Raw genomic sequence first — 26,585 nt, forward strand, 5'->3', positions numbered from 1 at the left:
TATTCTTAGAAAAAACTATATATTTACATTATAACTAACAATAACTTAATTTTATATAGATACACAGGTTTCTTAATTTATGCCATTTCAAATTGCACATCATTGTTCAAGCTTAACAAAATAAGAATGTTGTTCAATGAGATTACAAGTGTTTGGTTGCTTACGATCAATACTTATATAGGTAGTAATATTAAATGTAGCACTGTACATTAGCCTTCTCTGGTTTGTTATACATTTCCATAATAAACTGTACATAACTCAAACCAAGATTAATTTCTCAAGAGTTAACTATACATTACTTCCCAATGTTGCTTACCAGCCACACAACTTTTATCAAAGGCTTTTTAGATGTATCTGATAACGATAACCTTCATTCTTTGAATGGCTAGGGAAATTTGCATGTTCAAAAGTTTTGCAAGAAAACCACGGTTATTATTCCACATCAAATTAAAACTTCTGGTGTGTACAATAATTCAAAGATTTCACAAGAATGTTGAAAGAGAAGCAGAGTTAACTCTTCATTTCCCCAGGATAATATACAGAGTTCAGGCTCCTGTGTGACTGGATAGATAGTACTCTTACCTCTGATACTTAAATTTATTTTTTTAGTCCACTTTATGCACACATCAGGTCTGAACATAGTGTAATGTGGAATCCGAACAACTCCACTTTACACAGATAGGCTAATCAGGACTGGACCTACAGTTTAAAGTGGAATTGAAACCACTACAGTGGAATACCCTGATTTTATGTTTCCAGATTTTACATTTTCCCACATTATACAATCTCGATGGTCCCAACATAACAAAATGTTATAAAATTTACCTGTTTTTTATGCTTTTTCAGCTTTGGCCCTGAAAAACATAAAATCGAGGATCCACTGTATGTACTGTATAGCTCAAATGTTTGTTTTTTCTTTCTTTTTAACCAGCATTGTGGGGATAATCTCTACTAATTGTTCCTTTAATGACTGTTGTGTTTATGTAGAAAGTTGAAGAAACCTAACAATCTGGGATGTACAAAAGGTTTTTCTTTAATAGAAATAGCACATTCAAATAGTAAATGAGTGTGATGCAGTTCACATACCGCCTCCATTTACGTGATAATGTATGAAACTTGATGACAGTGATATACCCACCAATAATTTTTTGGATATTCTGATGCTGATGTTTAACTGATTCCAATGTATGTTATTACTAGGGTGATCATAATATTTTGACCCAAAAATGGGACATCACAAGATCAGTTTACACAGCCCACTTTCCTGAAAATCAGTTAGGCCTAATCATAAAATTGTCATTATTAACGTATTGATTAAAGGATGGATCGCATAAACAATAAATGAAATATGATTTCCCGCTGTCTAAAGGTATTACTTATTATAATCTCGGTATGATTTACATAGCATTTCTAGTCCTTCTGATCAACCTTTCATGTTAGTCCTATGCTGAAATTGAGGACTGCCAGAAGTATTCATCAGAAGAACCAATCTTCTTGAGAGCATACTACATTCTTCACCTACAGTTTATAATCTCTCCGAAAACCTTACCCTCGCATATCACACACACAACTCCAGATTTTTGTTTTGAGTTTGTCTCAAAACGCAGGAGATTGTAACGGCCATGAGTGATGACTACAGCCCGGATTTATAAGCGAAATGCATATTCTTTTCCAGACTTCTCGTGGTAAGAAGAAAGGTTATACTTTGTATTACATACCTTGATGAGCTATTTAACTAAGGTTGAAAGTGCTTATGAATGCTTATTTCTGCAGGAAACTGTTATGCTTGCTTATTTTATGATTTTGATTTAAAATAGCATATTTTACCCAAATCTGTCATATTTCAATCACACGATGGCATTGGGATGACGAGATCAATGCTTCTAAATAGCCGCACAGGAATTTCCCAGCCTCTTTTCCTCGTAGGTCAGCTGACGCAATCCACGTCATGCCATGATAAAATTGCACCCGACAAGGTCAGTCAGATATTACTGAAAAATCTCTACTACAAAACAGTCAAATTTATAAACATATTTCTGGTGAAGAAACAGACATTGAAGAGGAATTCACCGAAAAAGAACTGTGGTGTTTTGTACATGCACCTGTGATGACATGCGACGTGGAAAGAACATTTTCAATGTACAAATCATTCTTCACTGACAGACGTTGGAGCTTCACACAAGAAAACCTCACGATGACCTTCCTTACATACTGTAACAGCAAGTTAAGAGATCTAATAAACAAATATTTTTTCAGATTTTCCTGTTTTTGTTTATGCATATTTTGGTGCTTATTTTTTTCATTTTCTGTGCTTATTAACTTGCTTATTTTACTGTTTGATTGTGCTTATAAATCTGGGCTCTAGTGATGACACATTTATGTTAAACTGTGTTTCACGACCAACCTGTGTGTGTAACTCTTGACATGATAGAACGAAAGGGAATAATGTAGAATGTTGGCGGATATAGACAATGAGATGAATGAGACAATTCTGTAAGTTGGTTAATAATGCAATTTGATTATGTTTTAAGAATGTTCGTTGTTGTGGACATGGAGACATGTTACGAAATGTAAGTCTAATGGTAATATTTTCTGCAGTGTTCCAAATTATTGGATTTGAAGATATTGTTTATTCTGTGTACAAGTGAGTTGATTTTCTTGAAAGGTGGAATATTAAATATGAACTATGTTTCAAGCTTGTTATTTGAAAAATGAGAAGCTGTGATTAGCCATTAAGTGTATATTTAAGATACCAACTGAACTGATTAAGGTTTTCTCACACGCATAATGGCAATGTAAAGTGAGTAGGTGTTTCTCTTCATTGCCAAACCTCTGAGAAGTCGGATTGTGAAGGGAAACAAACTTATTACAACTTTACACAGGTCGGTTGGTGCGTGCTAAGCTTTACATTCTTTTTGCAACTCCGTGAAGAAACTGCATGCTTATTCACTGCTTTACAAATAACGGAAGACATGCAAAACAGTGCATCTTTTTTCTTTTTTAGAATGAAATGTCTGAAATTTACTTAGTTTTCAAGATAACTCCTAGACTTTTATAAAACGGGACAAATAGCGCTTTTTTAATAATATGGGCAGGATGATCATGACACACCTCTGAAACAGGAATGTCCCAATCAAAACGGGACATATGGTTTCCCTAGTAATTACTTAATAAAAACATTACCACTATTTCCATGAACTCAAATTTTTACACTGGATCAGTGGTAATCACATATGAGAAACTAATGAAATATTTGAGAGCATTCTAAGAAAACAACCCACGCTCTTCATTTTTTTTCCTTAGAAAAAAACAATACTACCCTTTACTGTATTAAATATGAATGATTATGCCATATTTTATTATTTGAATATCAAAAATAGTCTATAAATGTTGGATTTTTTACAATTTCAATATGCCAATTTTGTTGATATTCATGTATCAGAAGTGTTTCATTGATATGAATAATGCAGCAGAAGTCCTGTGGACACCTTCCTTGGAATGATTACACACTAATACATAACAAGATCGGTGAGCAGTTGACTTTTCCACAATACTGTAGAATTATGATGTGATCTAACCATTGAAAACTGCTGTTCTAGATTTTTATTATGAACAATACTAGAACATAGCCAATACTGTTATTGTATAATATGCCAACTACATGGTGTACTTATTGTGTTATCTCAACACCAGGCATAATTACATACACTTACATAAAAAGTCACTGTACATTAAGGATTTATGTTGCACATACTATTTATTCAAATAAATAATAGCATTGCTACATAAATGTAAATTGTGAATGCAGCAGAAAGCACAGGAATAACAAACAAAAGAGTTTGTTTTGAATCACTGAAATACTACTACGCATACAATATAGATACACATTTGGAGCAATAAGGCAAAAGCTCCTACATTTCATTTTCATAGTTACTCAACTCTAAAATATGTAAAGATATATTCCCATATATTTGTTGCAGTTTCATTTCAATATTTACATCTGTTGAAATGAAGTTGAATTTTCCTGTTTTAATTGTCATTGTAGAAATTGTAATATGGTGCGAGATGTTGCATGTTTCTTTTCTTTTATCCGGTGTGGCCAAGGGCAAATTTCATTTCATAAGGCAAATTCTTATAAGAAAATAAGGAAGCACTTCTATCGTTGAGTCTACAAGTGCACTCGGTTCCTCCCTAAATTTTGAGGGTTAATCATATTCATTTAATAATTAAGAATAATTGAACATAAATAAATATATTACAAATAAAGATCAAAAAGGAATGCAAATAGAGGAGGAAAGCTTGCCTCAGGACATGACAATTAATTACAAATTCAGGCCAAGGAGTTTTAAATATATATTCATTTCAGTCATTGATTATATTTGTGGTTTGTTAAAAATCATGGCTAAATGAAACAGGAACATATAATTTCAACTCAACCAGTAAGTTTACCAACACAACACATCTTTCACCTTCAACTAAAATTATTATGGAAAGAGAAAGAATACTAACTTCTTTACATCCATGAAGCAGGAAGAATATTTCCTTCTCTTTGGGAACTTACTACCAGACATTATTGTTTCTTTCTTATTACTAACAACTTTCATTATAGCGTTAATTACATATTAACATTAAAAGATGTATTTCCATGCAGGAACTGAAATCTTGTTCTCAGTGGTTGCCAATCCTTATTTGTACTACTATTGTTTCATAAATTAAAAAGTATTACTCAAATTACAAATGAAACTCTCTTCATTTGTAATTTCGCTGAATCATAGTGCACAATATTCTGTCTCAACTTCACTACAGCAGTTGTTTGGGACTTGATCAACAGTGTAATTTGTACTTACATACACACACACTGGCTACTTTGAAGCAGAGAGCTCATGAGAATCTTCACCTGAATTTCTTGTCATGCCCTGAGCAACATTTTATACAAAAAAAATAGGCCTAAGAAAGGAACAGCTTTGCACACTAACAATTCACAACAGTATTTTGTTAACTTTAACAATACACAAGTTAAAAATATATCCGAATTTGTTTTTGTGTTATTTTACATTGCTTTTCTGTCTCTTTTAGCTAATCACAGTATATACAATTTTGTGAAAATGCCAATGGCCATTTGTCAAATTATAACGTTTTATTTATCACAAAATATTGTTCATACCCATTGATCAGTGTATGAAATATATACTTCCACAACTATAAATTAATCAACATGAGCATGACAGCAGAACGCCAGAATCACCAGTGTGCAAAGATGATTCTTCACATTATGACACACATAATTATATGTCAATATGGGCTTAGCAAAATTCTATCTTAGTATAGCATATTCCCACTAATATACTACTTATTATGAAACTTTCCCACGTTTTCGAAGGGAAAGAATTTCGTATCTTCATACACAGGGTTCAACATAATTCCCAGGGAAGAGCCCTGTGATGCCATCCATTACACCTTCCCACCAACCGTCGTCGTTCTTCTTCAGAACGTAGATCACGGAACTTTCTTGGAAGCTAAGCTCATCTTCCTTGTCCGCATAGTAGTCGTAAATCGCCACAACTAAAAATACAAAAATTGTAATATAAATTTGACTATATATTCTTCCACAAATGTAGAATGCATGTGTTTTAAGAGCAACTTGTTTATGAATAATAAATAGCTGCGCAAAATACTTTGTACTTAAAAAAAAAAGGTATGAAATATTTCTTGGTGGCGAACTGCACGTCTGGTATGCAAACTACATTACTCGACGAAATGAGCTACAACGAGGCTTCACCATCTCTTTTGCTTCTGCTGTTTTACTCTTGTAGTAACTGTGTTGGACAATGATCCTGCAACAGAATCTGTGCATGCCAAAATATAACACATGCAAGAAATAACAAATATGAAATTACAAAGCATCTCAGTGTATGAATTATGCTACAAATGAATAATTTTGCCTGTAAATAAACACCAGATAACACAAAATCAGCAAATTGTATTTTTGGCAGGTACTTGCATATTTATGACAACCCTGAGATGGGGTCATAAAATAAAAAAGCACAGGGTTAGATTTTTTCAACTTGCATATTAATGTATCAGTAAAATTCCCAATACTTTTATATATTTGATACTTCCAGATTAGCCCAAATGTGCATGAACCCAACTTAAAACAAAGCTTTGTCTATGAGGGGCAGTCAAATGAAAACCAAACACCTTTCATAAAACACATTCCTCGCAAAAGTTGGCAACACTGTTGTTACGTATCGATACTGCCATCTGTAGGGTAGGAGGAATGCATAGTGAAAACACACAGTTCCACACAGTTGCTTTGTCATTGCTCAGGAAGTGAGCGTAGTGAAAAGTGTGTTCGTCCAGCATTGGAAATGGAGGCAAGCAAAGAAGAGCAGAGAGGTGTGGTTCATTTCTTGGTGGCTAAGGGTGCTGGAACACGCAAAATTCATCATCGCATGTCTGCAGTGTATGGCGAACACTGCATGTTCCTGGCAAGTGTGCACGAGTGGCAGAAGAGATTCCGCGAAGGACGCACATCACTGCAAGATGAACCGCACCCTGGACAGGCCCTCGAGCCATTACACCTGATGTGATTGCGAGGATCGATGGTCTGATCCAGGAAGACCGACGAATCACAGAGGAAGAAATTCGTGTTCAGGTTGGCATTAGTCATGGCTCTGTGCATGCCATTACCAAAGATCACCTGCAGTTCCGAAAAATTTGCGCGCAGTGGGTTCCACATCAACTGACGGAGGGACAAAAGATTGACAGAATGACTGCATGTCTGTATGACAGATCATAAGTTCTCTAGTTGAAAATGTTGTATATAAAAATAATCACGCTGTACAAATTATAACTTTGACAGCGCTGCGAAGAAAAGTCATATTGGCAATCGCATTGTATAAAATAGAGGAATAGGAGGGTGGAGATATTCTGTGGCTTGGCTGAATGGAAGCCGGGGTTGTAAGTTTATGCGATGCATGTTAATCGGATTGTTTTCTAACAAATTTCAAGCATGTTTGCATGTAAAAATTAATAAAAATCTGAATTTACTAACACCAGACTTGTTTTTGACATTTTTCATGAGTTGGCGTATGTGGTTTAAGCCTGAAAGGTAAAAATCCAAGTAAGGAAGTTGGTCCCCTGCGATTCTCAAGTTGCGAGAAGTGCTACGAGAATAGGTAGGCGGTCATAAAAAGATTTTATGAGACTCAGTACGCTGTCTCAAAGATTATTCGTCTAAAGATTATAATGTGAAATATTTTACATTATCATCGCAACTAGTTTGCAAAAACGAAATATGTGATTCCACGATTGTGATAGTGTTCAACTAGTTCTTGTTTGGTGCAAAGTGAATTTAAGTGGTTTTACGTGAAAAATAAGAAATATGGAGCAAATATTGGCTGAATTATGAGCTATCTCGAAGTCACAAGAGGAACTTAAACAGGAGTTAGGACAAGTGAAAGCAGAATTTAAGAGTGATCTAAAGAATCTAGAAAAAAAATATAAGAGCTGATCTGAACATCCGACTGAATGTCATGCAGTCTTGGCTTGGATGAATTGTGTCAGGAACTGGTGGTTGTGAAAAACAAATTTTTTGAACTGGAAGAAAGAATAGAAAACAATCAAGCCAATCACATCAGGTGTAATGGCTCGAGGGCCTGTCCAGGGTGCGGTTCATCTTGCAGTGATGTGCGTCCTATACAGGCAAGAATGCATTTCTAGGAATGAGAAGGTTAGGAGTGAAACCCATAAAGTTGACATGGAAGTGAGAAAATTGATAGAAGAAAAGGATGAATTGTGTCAGGAACTGGTGGTTGTGAAAAACAAATTTTTTGAACTGGAAGAAAGAATAGAAAACAATCAAGCCAAGACTGTATGGTGTCATCGTCAAGTACAAGTACCAGAGTCTGTCAAAAAGAAGCCTGCATTTTCACCTGTAGATCACCAGGAATCTACTGAAGAGCCATCAGAAGCTGAAGAATGGTTTAATTTTATTGCTGGTAAATCCCATACAAGTGAAAATATTCCCATCGAAACTAGTGAATTACAAAATGGTAATGTTTCCCATGAGGTAGAACATTTAGTGGGTATTGTGAACAATACAGTGTTGCCCGTTTTGTCAGGTGTAGCTCAACAAGTTAAAGTTCTACAGAATTCAACTACTACCATGCTACACAGGTTTCGGGAAAGTGATTCAGATAGTTCACCCAGCACAATTAGCTGTCATTCATCTGGGCTTAAGAGTAGAAAAAAGAATAGGTCTAGGAAAATGTCTCCTTTAGTAAATGTGAATAATAATGATAGTGTAACAACACTTTTCCCTAATGGAACAAGTAAGAGTGTTTCTAGGTGCAAAGAAAATCAAGTTTCCTCACGTTACTAAAATAAATTTTTTGAAGTCAGATCAATTAAATAGGTTTCCGAAATTCTCTGGAGTTTCTAGTGAACTAATCCCATCTGAATTCTTAGATGATGTCGAAGAGAATTTAGAGTTATTTCAAATAGCAGAAACAGATTTTATGACTTATGTACCAACGCTGCTAACAAAGGATGCTAAGCAATGGTACAAGATCTCAAAGCAAAAATTTTCAGATTACCAATCATTCAAGATTCAGTTTCTGAATCATTATCAAAATTCTAATTGGAAAACAACGATGCTCACCAAAATCTTGAATTCCCAGTATCAAAAGTCTGTTCATGGGTCACTGCTAACATTTTTCATGGACCAATGGAAAATTTTGCAGATTGTTCAACCTACCACTGACGAAGCACAAAGGCTAGCTCAAATTGCTACTTTGATGCCTTTCAAAATCAAGGAAATTTTCATTATGAAACCTGTTACAGAGCTGAGTGAAGCCATCACGGTAATAGAAAATTCTGAAGCCCTTAGCAAAACTTCATTACGTGAAAGGCCACAGGCAGTATTTAACAGTAGAACTAAAAACTTTGATAGTAATAGAAACGTAGCAGTTATTCAAACTAAATGTACTGATCAGTCTAAAGACAGAGGTGACAAACTCAAGTGCGAGGTTGTTGATCATTCCAGCACACAGCGTAACTCGAAAAGAAATGTAGTCACCAATGCTAATAAGTCTACTTTTTCAGGAAACGAGTAAGTCGCTCATGTCGAGAGGGAGGTGTCATGAGTGTACCTGCTAATCCTCCTTTGCAACAACCCAACTCTAGTAATCTTAATCACACACACAAAAAATTTTACAATTCAGTCAAAACAAATACCGAAGCACAGGCCATTGAACCCTTGTACAATAATGTTCATTTGCTAGGTGATTCCATGATGATCCGCGTAGCAGAAACCTTGGCAAACTACACTGTTTCATATGATTCACTAGGTAAACGGAACATAGGGTTATGTACTAGTGGCCAAACTATTTCCAACCTATCCCAAAAAATCCATCCAGATACCAAAGTTGGTAAAAAAGTGATGTTGCTTATTGGCACCAATGATTTTTTGAGATATACAGAGCTACACAAAATGAAAAGTGACCTCAAAGGTTTAATGCACAAGTTATTACCTTTAACGAATCAGTTAATATTACTCACATTACCACCAATCCCAAAGTTATTAACTGCTGACAATCCTGATTTGTGGAGTAAGTGGAGTCAGTGGAATAATTTTCTAATGGAGTTAGGTAATGATGAGAATCTCATTGTAGTGAATATTAGTCATCTGTTTTTGAATGCAGATTCTAGTATAAAACTAGATCTATTTGAAAAACACTTAGGAAATCCAAGGAATGGCCGAATTGATTTAATTCATTGGTCAAAGTCTGGGATGAATGTAGTTTTTGATTTCTTGAAACAAAAAGGTCTGTTCAATGATGTCAATCAAAATGAAATCACAGTCCAGGCAGACATACACCAGTTTAACTCGTTAAACTAGTTACGAGCTCATGTCAAAAAGCAGGTGATGTGAGTGATGGGATAAATCCTGCTATTCATTTTATAAACTTAAGTGAATGTGATGAAATAGATTGCAGTGCAGAAATCAAAAATTGTAAGCAACCCATAAATACTAATAGCAAGCGTAAACCTTCTGCTCACATAAAAGTAAGAATAAACAATAAGGAATATACTTCTTTACTCGATAGTGGCGCTGAGGTCAGTGTTCTCTCAGAAATCCTGTGGAAGTCTATTTGTAGTCAGGCTTCTAAACCACGGCTATTGCCAGTTACAGGTATAAAATTAGTAGACTATACAGGGAAAAGGAAAGACAAGCTAATAGGTTCCACTAATTTGAACGTGGAAATTTGTGGACTTTCCTTTTACATTAAATTCCTGGTAGTCAGACATTTAAAAGTAGACATTATTCTCGGTTTAGATGTCCTATACAATATTGATAGTACTTTAGACTTTGTCCAGCGAGGCTTACTCTTGGAATCGAGTGAAGGAAGCAAATTCTCCAAATTTATCGCTGTCTCAAATGAAAGTTGTCCGGAAGAAGAGTTAGATTTCAGACCTTCTGTATCTAACATATCCCCACGGTCATCCTCTCATCCTTCTGATGAAGACTTGTGGAGAAGGGTTAAAGAGTGTGAACATTTAAATGAGTCACAAAGGATAGCTTTAGTTCAGTTGTTAAAACAATATAAAACATTGTTTTCTGAATTACCAGGTCTCTGTAACAAGTATACACACACAATAGAACTGGATACTTTCACACCAATAGTTAACAAAAAGTATCCAATACCATTAGCATATAGGGATGAAGTTGGCAGGCAAATAGAACAAATGTTCAACTTAGGCATTATTGAATATTCTGAATCAGAGTACCTATGTCCTCTCCTAGTTGTAGTCAAGCCCGGAGGAGGCATTCGTCTCTGCTTAGATCAAAGAAATATCAACAAACATGTCAAGCTTGAGCAATTACATCCTATGAACATAAATGAACTCTTAATGAGTTTCCATGGATGTCAATGTTTGTCCTCCCTAGATTTGGTTAATGCTTTCTGGCAGGTCCCCTTACACCCCAAAACAAGAAAGTATACTGCTTTCAGTTTTCAGGGAAAACTTTACCAGTTCACAAGGGTAGTGTTCGGATCAATCAATGGAACGTCTGCATTCATTAATGCTCTGACACGAACCTTGGAAGGTACGGAATCTTTTACAGTATGTTATGTAGACGACGTAATTGTCAAAAGCACGTCTTTCGAACAACATCTTTTTCACTTAAGACTTATTTTTGACAAGTTACAAGATGCCAACATGACACTGAGACTGGACAAATGTAGGTTTTGTCAAGTCAAGGTGGAATTTTTAGGGCATTCTATCATTGCACAGGGTTATGAGAAATCTCCAAAGTATGTTCAAGCCATAAAAGACTTACCTGTCCCTTGCAATATCAAGCAACTGCAGAAAGTCTTGGGAAGTTTCAATTGGCTATCAAAATATGTTAAAGATTATGCCATCATGGCACATCCCTTGTACCAGTTATTAAAAAAAGGCAAAAAGTGGGAATGGGATGACAGTGCACAATGCTCCTTTGAGTTGTTGAAACAGTCCATTATTGCAGAAACAATGCTTTACCATCCAGATTTGAACAAACCATTCTTTGTTCAAACTGATGGATCAAATAGAGGCATTGCAGGATATTGTTTTCAACTGGTAGACAACAACATGCGTCCGATTGGATTCGTGTCAAGGATTTTGAAACCTTCTGAGAAATCATATACGTCCACTGAAGTAGAAGTGTTAGCAATACTCTTTACACTGGACAAATTTAAATCACTGTTGTTAGGTAGAAAATTTACTGTTATCACAGATCATAAATCCCTCACGTGGTTAGAATCTGCACACACTTGGAACAATAGGCTGACTAGATGGTTTATTCAAATACAACAGTACTCATTCCATGTCGAATATTGTAGAGGTAAAGAAAACCTCTTGGCAGACCTGTTGAGCCGATCTTTTAATGACCGTGATAATGAACTCATATTCATGAATAACTTTGAGTATCTTGATGAGTCATTAATATGTGATAAAAACAATTTTGTTAATGAACAAAATAGTGATCCGTATTGCAGTGGTGTTAAATCTGTTCTCGCTGGTTGTGAAAGTTCACAACAGAGCAAACATCGAAACTGGAAGAATATATACCTTATTCACAATGATCTACTTACCATCAAAGATTTTCACAATCCAAACCGGATAAGAATATGCGTGCCTCAATCATTAGTAAATCTTGTACTGCACAAGTATCATGATCAAGGTGGTCATTTTGGTACAGACAAGACACTCGGTAAAATTTACCAAATATTTTACTGGCCTCATATGAAAAGAGACACAAAATCTTACATCACTGATTGTGAAATTTGCATGAAAAATAAACCAGATAAACATCCTCCTAAGTATCTGGAAATCATGCACAAACCCTCAAAACCAGGTGAAATATTATTTATTGATTTACAAGGTCCATTCATACGTTCCTCCAAAGGTGAAAAATATTTACTAGCAGTATTAGATTCTGCTAGCCGTTATCTTGTGGCATATCCTATTGGCAATAGTACAGCTTCCATCGTAACTAGAAAACTAACACATTCTTACTTCATCCATTTGGGAATACCAACGATCATTATATGTGACAATGGTCCACAATTTCGTGCAGGACATTTTACAAAAGGTATGCATGCTCTCAATGTAAAAATTTTTTACATACCCAGTTATCATCCAAGTGCTAACTTAGTGGAGAGATATCACCAGGAAATAAATAGATTGATGCGTATATTTTGCAATGGTAAACATAAGCAATGGTCTAGCCATGTTGCTGCCATTTTACATCTGTTAAATAATTCAATTTGTTCCAGTACAGGTTATGCTCCTATAGAACTCAGGCTAAATATTGAACCTCAATATATCTGTAAAAAAGTACTAACGGATCGCATTCCTGATGTAGAGATGTGGAAAAATAAGCTGCTTATGGCAGAAACATGTAGTTTCAATAAGAGACAAAAACATATTATAAAACAGCATGAAAAACAAGCAACAAAAAATCCAGTAAAGCAAGGCGATCTGATCTTCATAAAACTGCATCCTCAAAGTGACACTATCACTTGCATTATAAAAAAATATTGTAATTTATACCAAGGTCCTTTTGTCTGTATGCAAATTCATGATGATAACACAGTGAAAGCCATATGCTGCAACACTGGAAAAGACATTGCAAATATTTCCGTAAAAAATATCAAAGTTTGGCATTGTTCATTGGACAAACAAAAACTTTGGATAAACAAACTTTTAAGCATGCGTAACGATTTGCAACTTCATGAGTTAGGTTTGGAGCAGTTGTATGATGCTGTGTAACTATATTTAATGAGAGCATGATAACAATTGTAAATTTTAGTGGTACCATATTTGTAATATGTGGAGTTTGTGCATACATTATCTATTGCATGTTTTAAATGTATGCATGCTAATTTATGCTTATTTATGTATGCAAGATGCATATGTGATGATTTTATCTCTGCATGCAAATTGTTGTGTTTTCTTTTTTTTACTGATGCATGTAAACTGCACGTGTGTTGTTTTGTGTTTATGCTTGAAAATTGTACAAATTTGGTTCTGCGATTATGCATACACACTGTACATATTGTATTCTGTTTTGTGTTTATGCATGTTAAGTTATTTAATATATGAATCTGATATTTTGTCATAATCTTACATGTTATATCTTTGTTTATGTGGTGTTTGTTTTGTAACTAACTTCTTGTATGTAGACAATGTCATAATTTTAGTAATGCACGAAGTATTTAACATTTCTTCTTGATTCTCAGTAAGAAAGTCAAATTTCCCAACCCCGGGGAATTTATGACAGATCATAAGTTCTCTAGTTGAAAATGTTGTATATAAAAATAATCACGCTGTACAAATTATAACTTTGACAGCGCTGCGAAGAAAAGTCATATTGGCAATCGCATTGTATAAAATAGAGGAATAGGAGGGTGGAGATATTCTGTGGCTTGGCTGAATGGAAGCCGGGGTTGTAAGTTTATGCGATGCATGTTAATCGGATTGTTTTCTAACAAATTTCAAGCATGTTTGCATGTAAAAATTAATAAAAATCTGAATTTACTAACACCAGACTTGTTTTTGACATTTTTCATGAGTTGGCGTATGTGGTTTAAGCCTGATAGGTAAAAATCCAAGTAAGGAAGTTGGTCCCCTGCGATTCTCAAGTTGCGAGAAGTGCTACGAGAATAGGTAGGCGGTCATATCTGAGTCATTTGCAGCACTACCACGAGGAAGAGTATGCGTTTCTGCCATGTATCGTCACAGGGGACAAAACGTGGTGCTACCATTTTGAGCCCTAGAGCAAACGTCAAAGCCAACAATGGAAACACGTCGATTCTATCCCGCCAAAGAAATCCAAGGCTGTCCATAAGAGTTCCGGTAAGGTCATGCTGAGCTTCTTCTTCGACTGCAAGGGCCCTCTGCTTGTCGACTTCCTACAGCGTAGAGACACAATCAATGCGCAGCGCTATGCAGACACGTTGCAGAAACTGCGACGTGCCATAAAGTCAAAACGCCCTGGAATGGTGTCGGACGGAATCATCCTTTTGCATGATAACGCCCGTCCCCATACTGCCAATCTGGTGAGGGATAAGCTTCAGACCTTTGGCTGGAAAATGCTTGAACATCCTCCGTACAGCCCCAATCTTTCCCCTTGTGACTTCCAATTTTTGGTGACCTGAAGAAAGAGATTCGCGGACGTCGGTTTCATTCGGACGAGAAAGTGCAACAGTGGGTGAGGTTTTGGATCCGTGAGCGACCTACCTCTTTCTACAAGACTGGAATTGATCGTCTTGTCTCCCAGTGGGATAAATGTCTTAACACTTGTGATAATTACTTTTGAATAAAACAAACTCCAGTGTCGCTTTGTAGCGGGTGTTCAGTTTTCATTTGACTGCCCCTCATACAAAGGCTCATAAACTGACATTGACTTTAGGCATTATCTAGTGAACAGAACAAACAGGAAATTTGCACATTCTAATGCAGTTACCGTTAATGTTTTAAACCTTAAAATGCCTCTAGAAGTAGTTTTTAATATATACAAGGTTCAAATGAAGTGCGAGTGATTTGAAAGCATTACTAGAAAATAGAATTTAATACTCATGATCATTATAGCAGAAAATACAATGAATGTACTGTACTAAATATGAATAACGCGCCTTTCTTTTTTGTGTTTTGCAAATATGCAGGTCAAACCTACACACAACTACTAAAATAAATTACCTTTTTCAATGTAATTCTTGGGTACCCAACCAGGCAAATCGTCTTCTTCAGGAACAATGCGGCCCATATGGTTTCCATGACTAAGATCACCCCTCCCAAATCCATTTTCGTCATTCGGAGGGGGAGGGGGAGGTAGAGGTGGAGACACATTGCCTGGGTGGTGGTGGTGATGAGGCACATGATGATGGTGGGTGTACTCTACTGCTGCCATCCCAACTGGCAAGGGTGAAGGAGGAGCTTAAAAAAAAAGAAAATTAAAATATATTTCAACAGACTGGCAACTAGTATTTGGTTTCAGCACACTTGAAAACCAGTGTCATTCATGTTCAGGCAGTTGTTAAAATTCCTTTGACCTCCTAGCTAAGTTCAACAAATGAGGGCTTCACAGCTATTAGAGCAAGTAAATCACTAACATATAATAAACCGTAATTTTGCTGCTAGTAAAGTATGGATATAAAATTTATGAAAACCAATAATCTACTGATTCAATAAAAATGTGTGAATATTCCATGCTGAACTTGAAAGGTTTATTCATCTTCTCAATTAGTAAATGAAATCAAGTGGCTGCAATGAGATTTTGAAAAAGAAACTGCATATTTACTTTGCAAAACCAAGATATTATACTTTTAAATTACATTTTGTATTACTTTTAAGATCCATAAAAATTATAGCTAAGCCAAAACCACTTTAAAGCAATACCCAACCATAGAGATTTCCACTTATAATAATACCGATGCTTGAAAATTGTTATAATTAAAAGTTGTTCAAAATAATGAATAATTTTAGTTTGTAACTATTCCACTTCAATTATATGCATAAATTTATCACAAGTTTCGATTTCAAAAAAATACAAGAATTACATCAGAATATTAAAATACATCTTATGAAATCACAAAAATTGTACAAGAAACTTCTTATTTTGCATAATTTTTTGGATAATTACACTATAAAGTTGCTTGGAATTCTTCAGATCAAAATGCCAGGAAAAGTATCGGCTGATATCGGTAAATAAATTCCAACCGATACATTGCCATCAGTATTGACTCAGTTCTAATAAAAATATTAACAAGAATGCAGTATACACATTTTTTTTATCAGATTGATAAAAATTTTGCTGGGTTTACCAATGGTTAAACCCAATAGTAACACTGTTGAGCCTTGTTTCCCTGTTAATAAAACTTTAACGTTACGTTTTTAGTAGTGATGGGACCGATTAATCGGTACTTTATCGGTATCGGCCAATATAGGCATATTGGTGTATCAGTTTATCGGTAAATTTACCGATTATTTTACCGATCCATATATATTGAAAAATATCTCATAATTCAGTGCAAAATTCTGTAATTTTGTTGTAATTTTTATGGATAATCTCGATGCCCTACTTTCTAAAAAAGTAATTGTCTAAATATTCAACTTCTTTTGCACTGCAGTCACCTCAAAACACACATTTATTAAGGAGATCAATGAACATTTCAGGTTCTTCAAGGACCATTTCTAATTTTATATCGGATCAGTAGAATATCAGTTATCGGTAAATTTTATATCGGTACTTTATCGGGATCGGCCAAAATTTCATATCGGCCCATCCTTAGTTTTTAGTGTATATTTTTTATACACTAAATTTTACCTTGGTCAGAATTTTAATGATTTTACCAATAATCACACACATAAGGTAATTGCCTCCTTACACAATATACCAATCTACCGTAAATATTCCTAGATGCACATACCAGGAATCACATATCAGAACTTTAAATAAATTTACACTACGATACTAATTGATTTTGTAGCCAGAATTTTTATTGTATCACATGTAACGATAGTGTTAACATCTCAAATACATGTAACAGTGAAAAATGAGACTTACGAGGCATACTACTATGATGATCCACATGATACGTGTTCGGTGGAGGTGGGGGAGGAGGGGTTTGTGGGTGAGGTGTTTGCAACTGGGAATGTGGGATAGGATGCACCATCCCCACTTGGGGAGGTGCCATTGTAGGTACAGCATTCGCAGATGATGAATGATGAGGTAATGTGTGGGTGTGCATGTGAGAGGATGGTGGCATGGGTAACGTGCTGTAACCACTCGATCTATCACCACGGCGTGGATGACCTAATGGGTAATTTGGAGCATAATGGCTTGGAACCTACAATAAAAAACATGTACATATATTATAAACTAATTTATACACATGAAAATAATAATAATCACAGACTAATTCCAAAATTAGGGCTTTACATAATAAGACCTAAACTGAGAAATAGAGACAGATTTAGTCACTATGAGTACAGCTTGAATTAGCATTAATGCTTTTATTTTTGAGAGCAACGACTGACTGGCTAAAATTAAAACTCCATATACTAAAGGTTCTATTAGCTCCAAATTCACTTCCATGAAAAAAAAAATTTAATGCGTTGATTTCAACAAAATCAATAACCTCTGTAATGCAAAATTATAGAGAGACCAGCAAAAAAACTAGCACTAAGCAACAAACTAATATTATTACAATCATTACAGTTCAGCAGATTGGTATGGAGGGGAACCAAAGGCACAATTAAGTAAACATTAACAAATAATAAAAATTACCTGAGGTGGAGCAACTGCAGGCGGTGTCCTGTATTCTCTAGAACCTTTTGTGAGGCTTCCTCCAGTGCGAACTGTTTGAGGTGGTGTGGGTGGTTTCGTTGTTGGTGGTGGCCCTACAATCTGACCACTCAAAGATGGAGCCACTAAAGATTGTATGCTCCCTTGGCTTGAACCTCGTTTGGTACGGGGTGTTCCTGATAATGTTCGAATTCCATGTCCAATCTCATCAAGGACTGTAAAATATTTTAGGAGCAAATATGGTTTAGAATAGAAAAATATCAAAAATGTTCCACAAAATGAAATGCTAACTTTTTCTTGCAATGCATTTTCGTAATCACTAGTAATTTCTATAAATACTATTTGTTACTTTTTTTTTAACCTAGTCCATGATAAAACCAAAAGAGGTTGAATAATTGTATGTAATTATATTGGCAAAGTGCAGGTTATCAATTCTGATTGGGTAATTATTTTTTATAAGTTGCATAGGAGAAGACAAAGGCATTTAGCATAGTGAAAATTCGTGTGGAAATAAGTTTGAAGTTGGAGAACCTAATTCAGTGCCATCTGAAGTAGCAGAAGGTATTATTTTATGAGAAATATTGTCATAAAAAATGGTTTTGCAACCTGCCATTGTGGTAACCTTGCAAAAAAAACATATTTATAATGTACCAAAACTGATCCACCTAACCTACCCATGTAACCAAATATAGGCAAGAGGGGAAAAAAATATCTACAAACTATGAAGTAGTAAAAGGTAAGCCTGTTCAGTATATGCTTATGAAAATGTGTGTAAATTTCTTTCATGTAGAAAATGCTTATGTAGAATAATGAAATCATATTTATACAATTGAAATTTGTGCTAGTTGGAATTACAAAACAATCTCACCATATTTGCCTTTCTTTCATACCTAATTGCTGGAGACAATAAATGCATGTAAAACTACGAGGAAAAGTCTGGAAATAAGTCGTCCCCCCCCCCCCCCCGTTTTGCCAGGGAAATCGTACAGCAATGGGTAAACCAGGCCGTGTTGGAACACAGCAGACACCTATACACCAGTGGGTGTAGTACGACCACGATCCAACAGATGGCATGAGCGTAGTGCATGCAAACAAGGGGAGGTGCCTCTCAGTCGTGGCCTAGCAAATATGGAGAGAAGGTGCATGTTGAATTCGTGGTCAAAAGAGGAAGTGAGAGCGGTTGTCCGGTATGAATGAGCACGTGTAGTATCAGGAGCAGAAATTCATAACCGCCTAGCGGAAGTGTATGGGCCAGAAGTGATGTCGAAACAAATGGTGTGGAGATGGCGTCGCCAATTCAGTGAGGGGCATGAGCAAGTGCAGGACACACCGCGACCTGGTCGGACGCGTTCGTCCACTACAGACGAAAACGTCAGGTTGGTGGATGACATGATTAAAGCGAACAGGCATATCACCATCGATGATGTCACTGAAGAAGTGGAATAGGCCATGCGCGAGCTCACAAGATCATCCACAACATGCTTCAGTACAGGAAAGTCAACCATGACATGCTTCAGTACAGGAAAGTGTCAGCACAATGTGTGCCCCGTCAACTCACCCAAGAACATCTGGACCAGCGCATGGGAGTCAGTTTGGAGCATCTCGTGCGTTATCACAGGGAAGGAAATGAGTTTCTCTTTTGGATTGTGACGGGGGTGCACCATAGCACATCCGAATTTAAGGCCGCGTCAATGGAGCGGAAACATCCATCATCTCCTGTCTGGAAGACGTTCAAGACAACACCCTCAACAGGTAAGGTGCTTCTCACTTTTTTGGGACGCCCATGGTGTTTTGTTGCTGGGCTTTTTGGAACAAGGAACCATCAATGCTGCACGTTACTGTCACACCCTGTCCAAATTGAAGCAGGCTATTCGGCGTAGGCGGACTGGCCTTCTCACATCTGGCGTGCTGTTATTGGATGACAATGCGAAACCGCACTCGGTGAGGGCTACGCAACATCATCTTGCAACCCTTGGTTGGGAGCACCTTACACATCCGCCGTACAGTCCCGATCTTGCGCCGAGTGAGTTCCATCTGTTTCCAGCTTTGAAGAAGGCTCTTGGAGGAAGGCGCTTTGGAAGCAATGCTGAGGTGACACATTTCGTGCAACACCTCTTCCGTATACGGGACACTCATTTTTTCCAAGAGGGTTTTTTGAAGCTTATCAAGCGGTGTGACAAATGTCTGAATGTCCGGGGTTCCTATGTGGAAAAATAAAGTAAGTATGCTATTCCTTTTCTCATTTACGTTTTTTGCTTTTCCTTCCCATCTCTGTCCACAGTTGCCAGCGGAAACTTATTTTCAGACTCTCTCTCGTAGTTACAAGTAATCAATTTGCATGTTAAGACTCGTAAAAGAAAAGACAGGTTGTTTTTCTCCCCCTTTCTAGCAATTTCAGATACCAAGAATGAAATATCGCCCAAAATAGCAAACTTGTACCACAGCAAGACACATCCAAACAGTTTATCAAAATGTTGTACACGAAATAAAAATTGCTGCAACAAAAAATAACTCATGTTATTCATGTTTATTATGATTACAATACAAACAATTACCTGCATAATCAATCGGCTTCCTTACATACTTAATAGGCTTTTCTGGGTTGGCTGGAGCTATAATTTTATATTGCCGTGTTGTTGTTTTGTTTGCAGTTAGAACACCAATTTCTCGTCTTGCTACCTTCTCCTTGTGAATCATGACAGTCTGAAATGGAGCACAAAATACCCTTCATTGAATGAAGACTAATCCATATGTATTGGCATTGTTATGTAATTTCAAATGCATTATATCAGCAGTTCCCAAACGTTTTGAGTTGCAGAGCACATTTCAGAAGAGAAATTCATCACAGAGCTTCTTAAACTTTTTTATCTTTCTTAAAATTGTCATGTTCTAAACCAAGAGAAAAAAAATATTGAAATTTAAAAATAACAGATCAAGAACATGAGCAAGACTGATCACTGCACAACACGAAATTTGTTGATGAAAATGTGTGATTCTAATGTATTTGTGCATGACTGACTAAAACGAATCTGCAGTTTGTTTCCGTGTATCATGTATCATTTAGCCAAAAACACAACGTTTGAAAGTTGCATAAGAAACGTATGGGGCAATAGCCAAAAGTGTGTTTCTCCTGTGTTACAAAGTATGAATGCTCCAAATTGCACATTGGTATGACAGGATAAGATGCATGCAACATGGTTAATGAAATACTCTTGCTTCCTCTGTGAGTGAGAGAGTCGGGACAGAGATAATCATCATTTTCGTAAGCACTGGCCGCTACGACAGGCATCAAGAACATATCACGAGATCCAATTGACAAGCCCCAAAATGTGGAATGCGGCAACGAGGAAGAAACTTCAAGCGATTAAGCCCACCATATCCTCCCTTTCTCTCTAGTCAAGAAGAAGTTCTTATTCGACTGTGTAATGGACACAGCCCTCTAACCCATGGTCACTTGTTGCAAGGGTTAGATGTGTCATATTTGTGATGTCGTTTTTGGTATTCTACATATTCTTGTTGAATGTGCACCTTTTGCTTTCCTCCGGCAAACTTCTAATCTCGCCAGCTGTTTCTCATCCCTATTGGGAGATCATGACAGTATTTTATCAAATGATTTTAGCATTAGCTGGTCTGTGAGGAAGCTTCTAGTTAATTCGACTTTCTAAAGTATTGTTTCTGTCTTGTCTACAACCTTGCACCTTTTACAACCCTTGTTTTAACATTTTAAGTAAAGACTCTTACATAAGGGGATATTTTCCTGCATATATTGAAGGGTACAAAATGGCCACACGTGCTGACGCAACCAAAAATTTTAATACAATGAATCAATCAGAATGTCTTTCTGCCCCATTAGATATCAAGCTTGGTTTGATGAAAATCTTCGTCAAAGCACTAGGCTGAGAAGGTGAAGCTTTCAGGTACCTCTGGATGAAATTCCCACACTTAAGTGAGGCAAAGGTTATGAAAGGTGTGTTTATTAACACACAAATTCGAACCGTTCTTCGTGACGGTGCGTTTGATTTTACACTTTCTGATCCAGCAAAGTAGCATGGCAGGAATTCAAGTTGGTGTGCTCTAATTTCCTGGATAATTTGAAAGCACAAAATTATGAAGCCTTTGTTCGTGACATGGTACACTGATTTCATGTCATGGGGTGCCATGTTACTCAAATTACACTTTCTGGACTCACGTGTGGGCTTTCCGTGCAAAACCTGGGAGGAGATAGTGATGACATGGGGAAAGGTTTCACCAGGAGGACATTGCTGTGTTTTAAAATCGCTTCAGAAGACGTTGGAATGGCAGTATGCTTGCTGACTATTGTTGGTCTATCATCAGGGAGACCCTACAAGCGTAAATGCTCCACAACGTCATGTTCCTAGGTATTGTTACTGTGTTTTCTTACTGTACAGTGTATTGTAATATGCCTTTCACACATACTTGTAGCAATGAATAAGGTGGCTGTCCAATGAAAATGATGTGTGATAGAAGCATACGATTTTCACACTTCAATTTGGTATCCTTTGTTTAGTTCTAATCACATGATTTCATCTAAAGGACAGAAAATGTATTCAAATTTGTTGTGCAGTGTAATTTTAATGCAATAATTCTAATTCTTACATCATAAATTTTATATTTTTTCATTATCTAAACTAAAACAATAATTTCACAACTCTGTGTTTGTTTTAAACATATCAATAATTAACCAACCTGAGCTATATGGTTCATTTGGCTTTCCATTTCTTCCAGTTGGGCAGCTTGAAGATCAAGAAGTTGCAGAAAATTATATGCTAAGGTATTGATCTGGTATGCAACACTTGCCAATGACTGTGTGGTATAGTTCTTAGTTTCTTCTAAAGCTGCTCTCTTGTTGTCCGACTGTAAGTGAATAATGGAAGACATTATATAATAAAACACAAAAGTTTATGCAAGTGTTTCACAAAACAACAAACTCTTGTAAATATATGTTTTAACAAGCACTTTTATGTATTGGACATCATACACTATCATAATGATAGCATAGCAAGAACAGTTCGAGTGAGCCTAAACACAAGCACCCCACCATTTGAGCAGTAGTCCCAACACTCACGTTTCTGCATACCCTCTGCAAAGAAGGATACTTGTTGCTAGCGGAACCACTCAACCTTTTGGTCGGTGAAACACTTACCCCTCAGCATCTTCTTCGATGAATCAAAGACAACACCTACTCGTCTACTCCGTTGATTTGGTGTCTGCATCATTTTCACCATGTTCTGGAGCAGTGTAGTGTGTGGTGTATGGTCACATGGTGCTTGCTAACTAATCAAATGAAAGTTTAAAGCAGCAGACAGGCATTTGTTGAATATTCTGAACTTCAACCCCACTATCTGTCTACTTGATTGAACATAATTTCCTTGCACCAGCCTGACACCGGGATACACCTGCAATAAGTGCAGCGAACTAGACGGTACTTTCTTGAAGCAAATAAAAAGTGGATTTTTAGGTTACAATGGGGTGGGTTGAAATAGGAATATAATATTTTTTATTCCAACACAGTGCAAAAATGTAATTATTTTACATAACAGTATTTCATTTTTCAGGTTATGTGCGACTTATTCACTTGATGTACTATAAAGAAAATAAAACTTATTTTTACTTACGTTCAGTAAGTATGTGTTGAGTAATTGACGTTTCAGGGACCACTGTCCCCTTTTTCAGGTCGGTGTATCGGCTTCACGATTACCCACAAAGCTTCGTCGATGGCAAGGATTAGGTTTACATGGATAGGATAAAATATTTGGATTCCATCATAACTGACCTGTTCTCTTTTTAAAAAACACACTGTAAAATTCCCCATCTATTAAAATCAATTAAAACCCCTCTGTTACAACTTATTAAAAGAGAATCCCTCTGGCCATTTGCCGCTCACATGTTCACAGTCAATGGCTTCCATGCGAATGCACGAGGTCGTAAGCGAGTTAGATCTCCCCACCACTCCTTTTCCCCTTCCGCATTACGTCATATCTAAGGTGAAATCGTGTACGATTCGAGCTTCATGCTCTACATCTGAGGTAACCTTGAATCCGATTTCCTCATATTCCCGCTTTTCCCATTTTTTCAGCATTCCTATCCAGAGTTCATCAATGTTACAGTCTTCTCTATTAAGTTTATTTTCTCTATTCCTACATATAAATGATGCTTCGTATACATTTCTTCTAAATAATTTATCCTCCTCCCTAAGGACTTCCTGCATCTCAATTTTATGTTGTTCTTCCAATACGTGCTCAGATAATCCAGTTCTGGGGTTCGTTTCCCTGATATCCTTATTGTGTTCTTTCCAACCCGTACTTCTGCCAGTTTGTCCAACGTATTATTTTTTGCATTGGCATTTAATCTTATATATCCCTTTCATCACTTCTTCATTTTCATCCTATTTCCCTCCTTTTTTTTTATAACTGGTGAAATATTTCTCTAAGCTCCTGGGTGCTTTCATCCCACATTTAATGCCAATTTCTTTCACTGTTCTTTCTATCTTCTCAGACACTCCTCTAAAATAGGGGATAGCCACGTGCCTATATTTCATTACCTCCTCATTTTATTACTAACATTACTATTTTCCTTACTTTCTTCTTTAGAACATATCCTCCTTGCTTTGTGAAAATTCTTCCTCATTTCCTCATTTTTATACCCATTCTTACTACTTACGTTATAGATCCAATCTATTTCCCTTTTTAAACTCTCTTTACTGTTACATAATCTGATAGCATGTATGAAGAAGTTTAGGAAGACATTATATTTAATCCTACTGGAATGGGCAAATTCCTTATTGATGTACATTTTTCCCACTAGGGGCTTATGGAAGACACCAGTTTCTATTTCTGTACCTATTTTGTGAATCTCTAAGTCTAGGAAGCTAATTTTATTATCCTTCATATTTACCCTAGTAAATTTGATTCTTGCTTCTTGATCTCCTGATTTTTATATAGACTGTCCAAACTTCCTTCTTTCTCGATAACCAAAATGTCATTACGTATCTCCCGTAAAATTTAACCTTACTCTCTAAATTGCTCAATGCTGCGTTCTCAATGAAGTGAATAAAAATGCTTGATAGTATCCCTGATATAGGGTTCCCCATGGCCAGTCCCTCTTTCTGCATATTTTTTTTTCATTACAAAGAAATAATTATACCCCGCAACTATAGTAAACCATCTGACGTATTCCCAAGCAGTTATCACATCAATTCCGTTACCCATAAGCCACCTATTTAAACAATCGGCAGCTTTTTCCCTTGGCACACTAGGGTACAGATTAACTATGTCAAAGTTTGTGATTTCATCTTCACTGTCAATCTCAATATTCTTGATTTCACTCTTTACTTCCAATGCATTCAAAACACTATAAGTCGTGTTTTTCTTTACTTTTTTAATTCTCCCAACAAGAATTTTTGCTAAACCGTATCCCAGGTGAGAGTACATCTGTATGATTGGCCTTAGTGGAACCCCTTTTTTGTGCATTTTGGGTATTCCAAATGCCACTGAAATAGTCCCCTTTTTTGCAATTTTCAATTAGCCTCTTTTTCTCTTTGTTCCTCAACACCCAAGCCATAGTCAGTAAAATTAAACAATAGGCCTTCATAAATTATTGCAATGTTTTTACTAAAAGTGTTCCAACCCACACCAGTTGACTATTTGCAAAACAACCTGAGAAATTATGATTTACACACCTGAAAATAATTTCCTTCACAGTATTCTGCTACTCTCTCTAGATTTGTGTGACTGTCTGCTAGATTACTCCTTCCCTCTGGAATTTCTGCTGTTAGTAAAGCTGCGAGTTCGGCCATATTGTCTGCCTCACTCCCAAAACCAGATTCTCTGTTGTGATCCACTGTAACATAGTAAAGTTTAACATTAAAAAACATCTATTTTTTGTGTGCTCATATTTTTTATGTACACATATATATTTAGTTTTCATATTGGCTAACTTAAAGAGAGAGAAAATAACAATATGGGTAGCTAATAAAACAATGACGAGCATTACTTTATTCTATGTTGTGTATGAATGTGTCGCACTGGATATTTCTAGCATTACTGACAGATTTAGGGTGGTACTTTCACCTTTACACACGTTAATCTTATCTTAGTTATAGGCGGCTTGTTATCTTATCTTGGTAGTATGTAAGGAACTCCCCATCCATTGATAAAAGTAGTTGCATTCTAACTTTTGCAGCGTATATCATGGCGCTATCTACTATAAACTTGTTTACATATAAATGCAGGCTACAAACACCATATTATACCACAAATGCATTTGATCTCAAAAACTTGAGAAAACTTCCATTACTGTGTCTTCAAAGAGAGCACTTCATGAACGTTTTATACATCTCTCGGGAGAGTACATTGATTATCTATCGGAAGTTGTTGCAGAAAATTTCTTATTATACCGAATACATTTCTCTCGTTCGTTCAGATGAAATAACAGAATTACAGTTATAAAAGGACGCAATTCCAGAGCTGCAGCTAAACCAGTGTATCTTCTTTCCTTTCCTTTTTACAACTTAAATGCAGATTTATTTGCTTGCAACTTAGAATATAATGGGAATGTTGCATCAGTAACAGATGTTAAGATGAAACTTACCGTTGCTTGATAATTTTAGCAAATATTTGTTACAGAAGAATTGCTGGAGTCCACCCAACCATCGACCATAAAACAGTTGAAGCCCGATCACCGCCGATGGGATGCGACAATCGGCGAGCGA

At 36.3% G+C, this 26,585-nt stretch overlaps 1 protein-coding gene across 1 annotated transcript; it reads right to left on the minus strand.

Moving 5' to 3' along the window:
* Abi (tyrosine kinase Abl) lies at positions 1-26,573 on the minus strand. The gene is made up of 8 exons (XM_083110838.1): positions 26,465-26,573; positions 25,554-25,714; positions 22,562-22,729; positions 20,410-20,557; positions 17,837-18,069; positions 17,114-17,396; positions 15,247-15,483; positions 1-5,562 (listed from the first exon to the last, which is right to left on the minus strand). The coding sequence occupies exons 2-8, from the start codon at positions 25,668-25,670 to the stop codon at positions 5,399-5,401; spliced, it is 1,350 nt and encodes a 449-aa protein (XP_082966964.1). The 5' UTR covers positions 25,671-25,714; positions 26,465-26,573; the 3' UTR covers positions 1-5,398.
* Between the last annotated feature and the right edge of the window lie 12 nt (positions 26,574-26,585).

This window comes from Lepisma saccharinum, chromosome 24 (assembly GCF_977018435.1).
Source record: "Lepisma saccharinum chromosome 24, izLepSacc3.1, whole genome shotgun sequence".
Lineage (NCBI taxonomy): Eukaryota > Metazoa > Arthropoda > Insecta > Zygentoma > Lepismatidae > Lepisma > Lepisma saccharinum.

What these genes read in the sequence shown, in the direction of transcription:
- Abi (XM_083110838.1), bottom strand. Translation starts at nt 25,670, where the DNA reads ATGGCCGAACTCGCAGCTTTACTAACAGCAGAAATTCCAGAGGGAAGG. An exon ending in GTGAAGGAAATTATTTTCAG is followed by an intron (nt 22,730 to 25,553) that starts GTGTGTAAATCA and finishes ATTCACTTACAG; the next exon opens with TCGGACAACAAGAGAGCAGC. An exon ending in GAAGCCGATTGATTATGCAG is followed by an intron (nt 18,070 to 20,409) that starts GTAATTGTTTGT and finishes AATATTTTACAG; the next exon opens with TCCTTGATGAGATTGGACAT.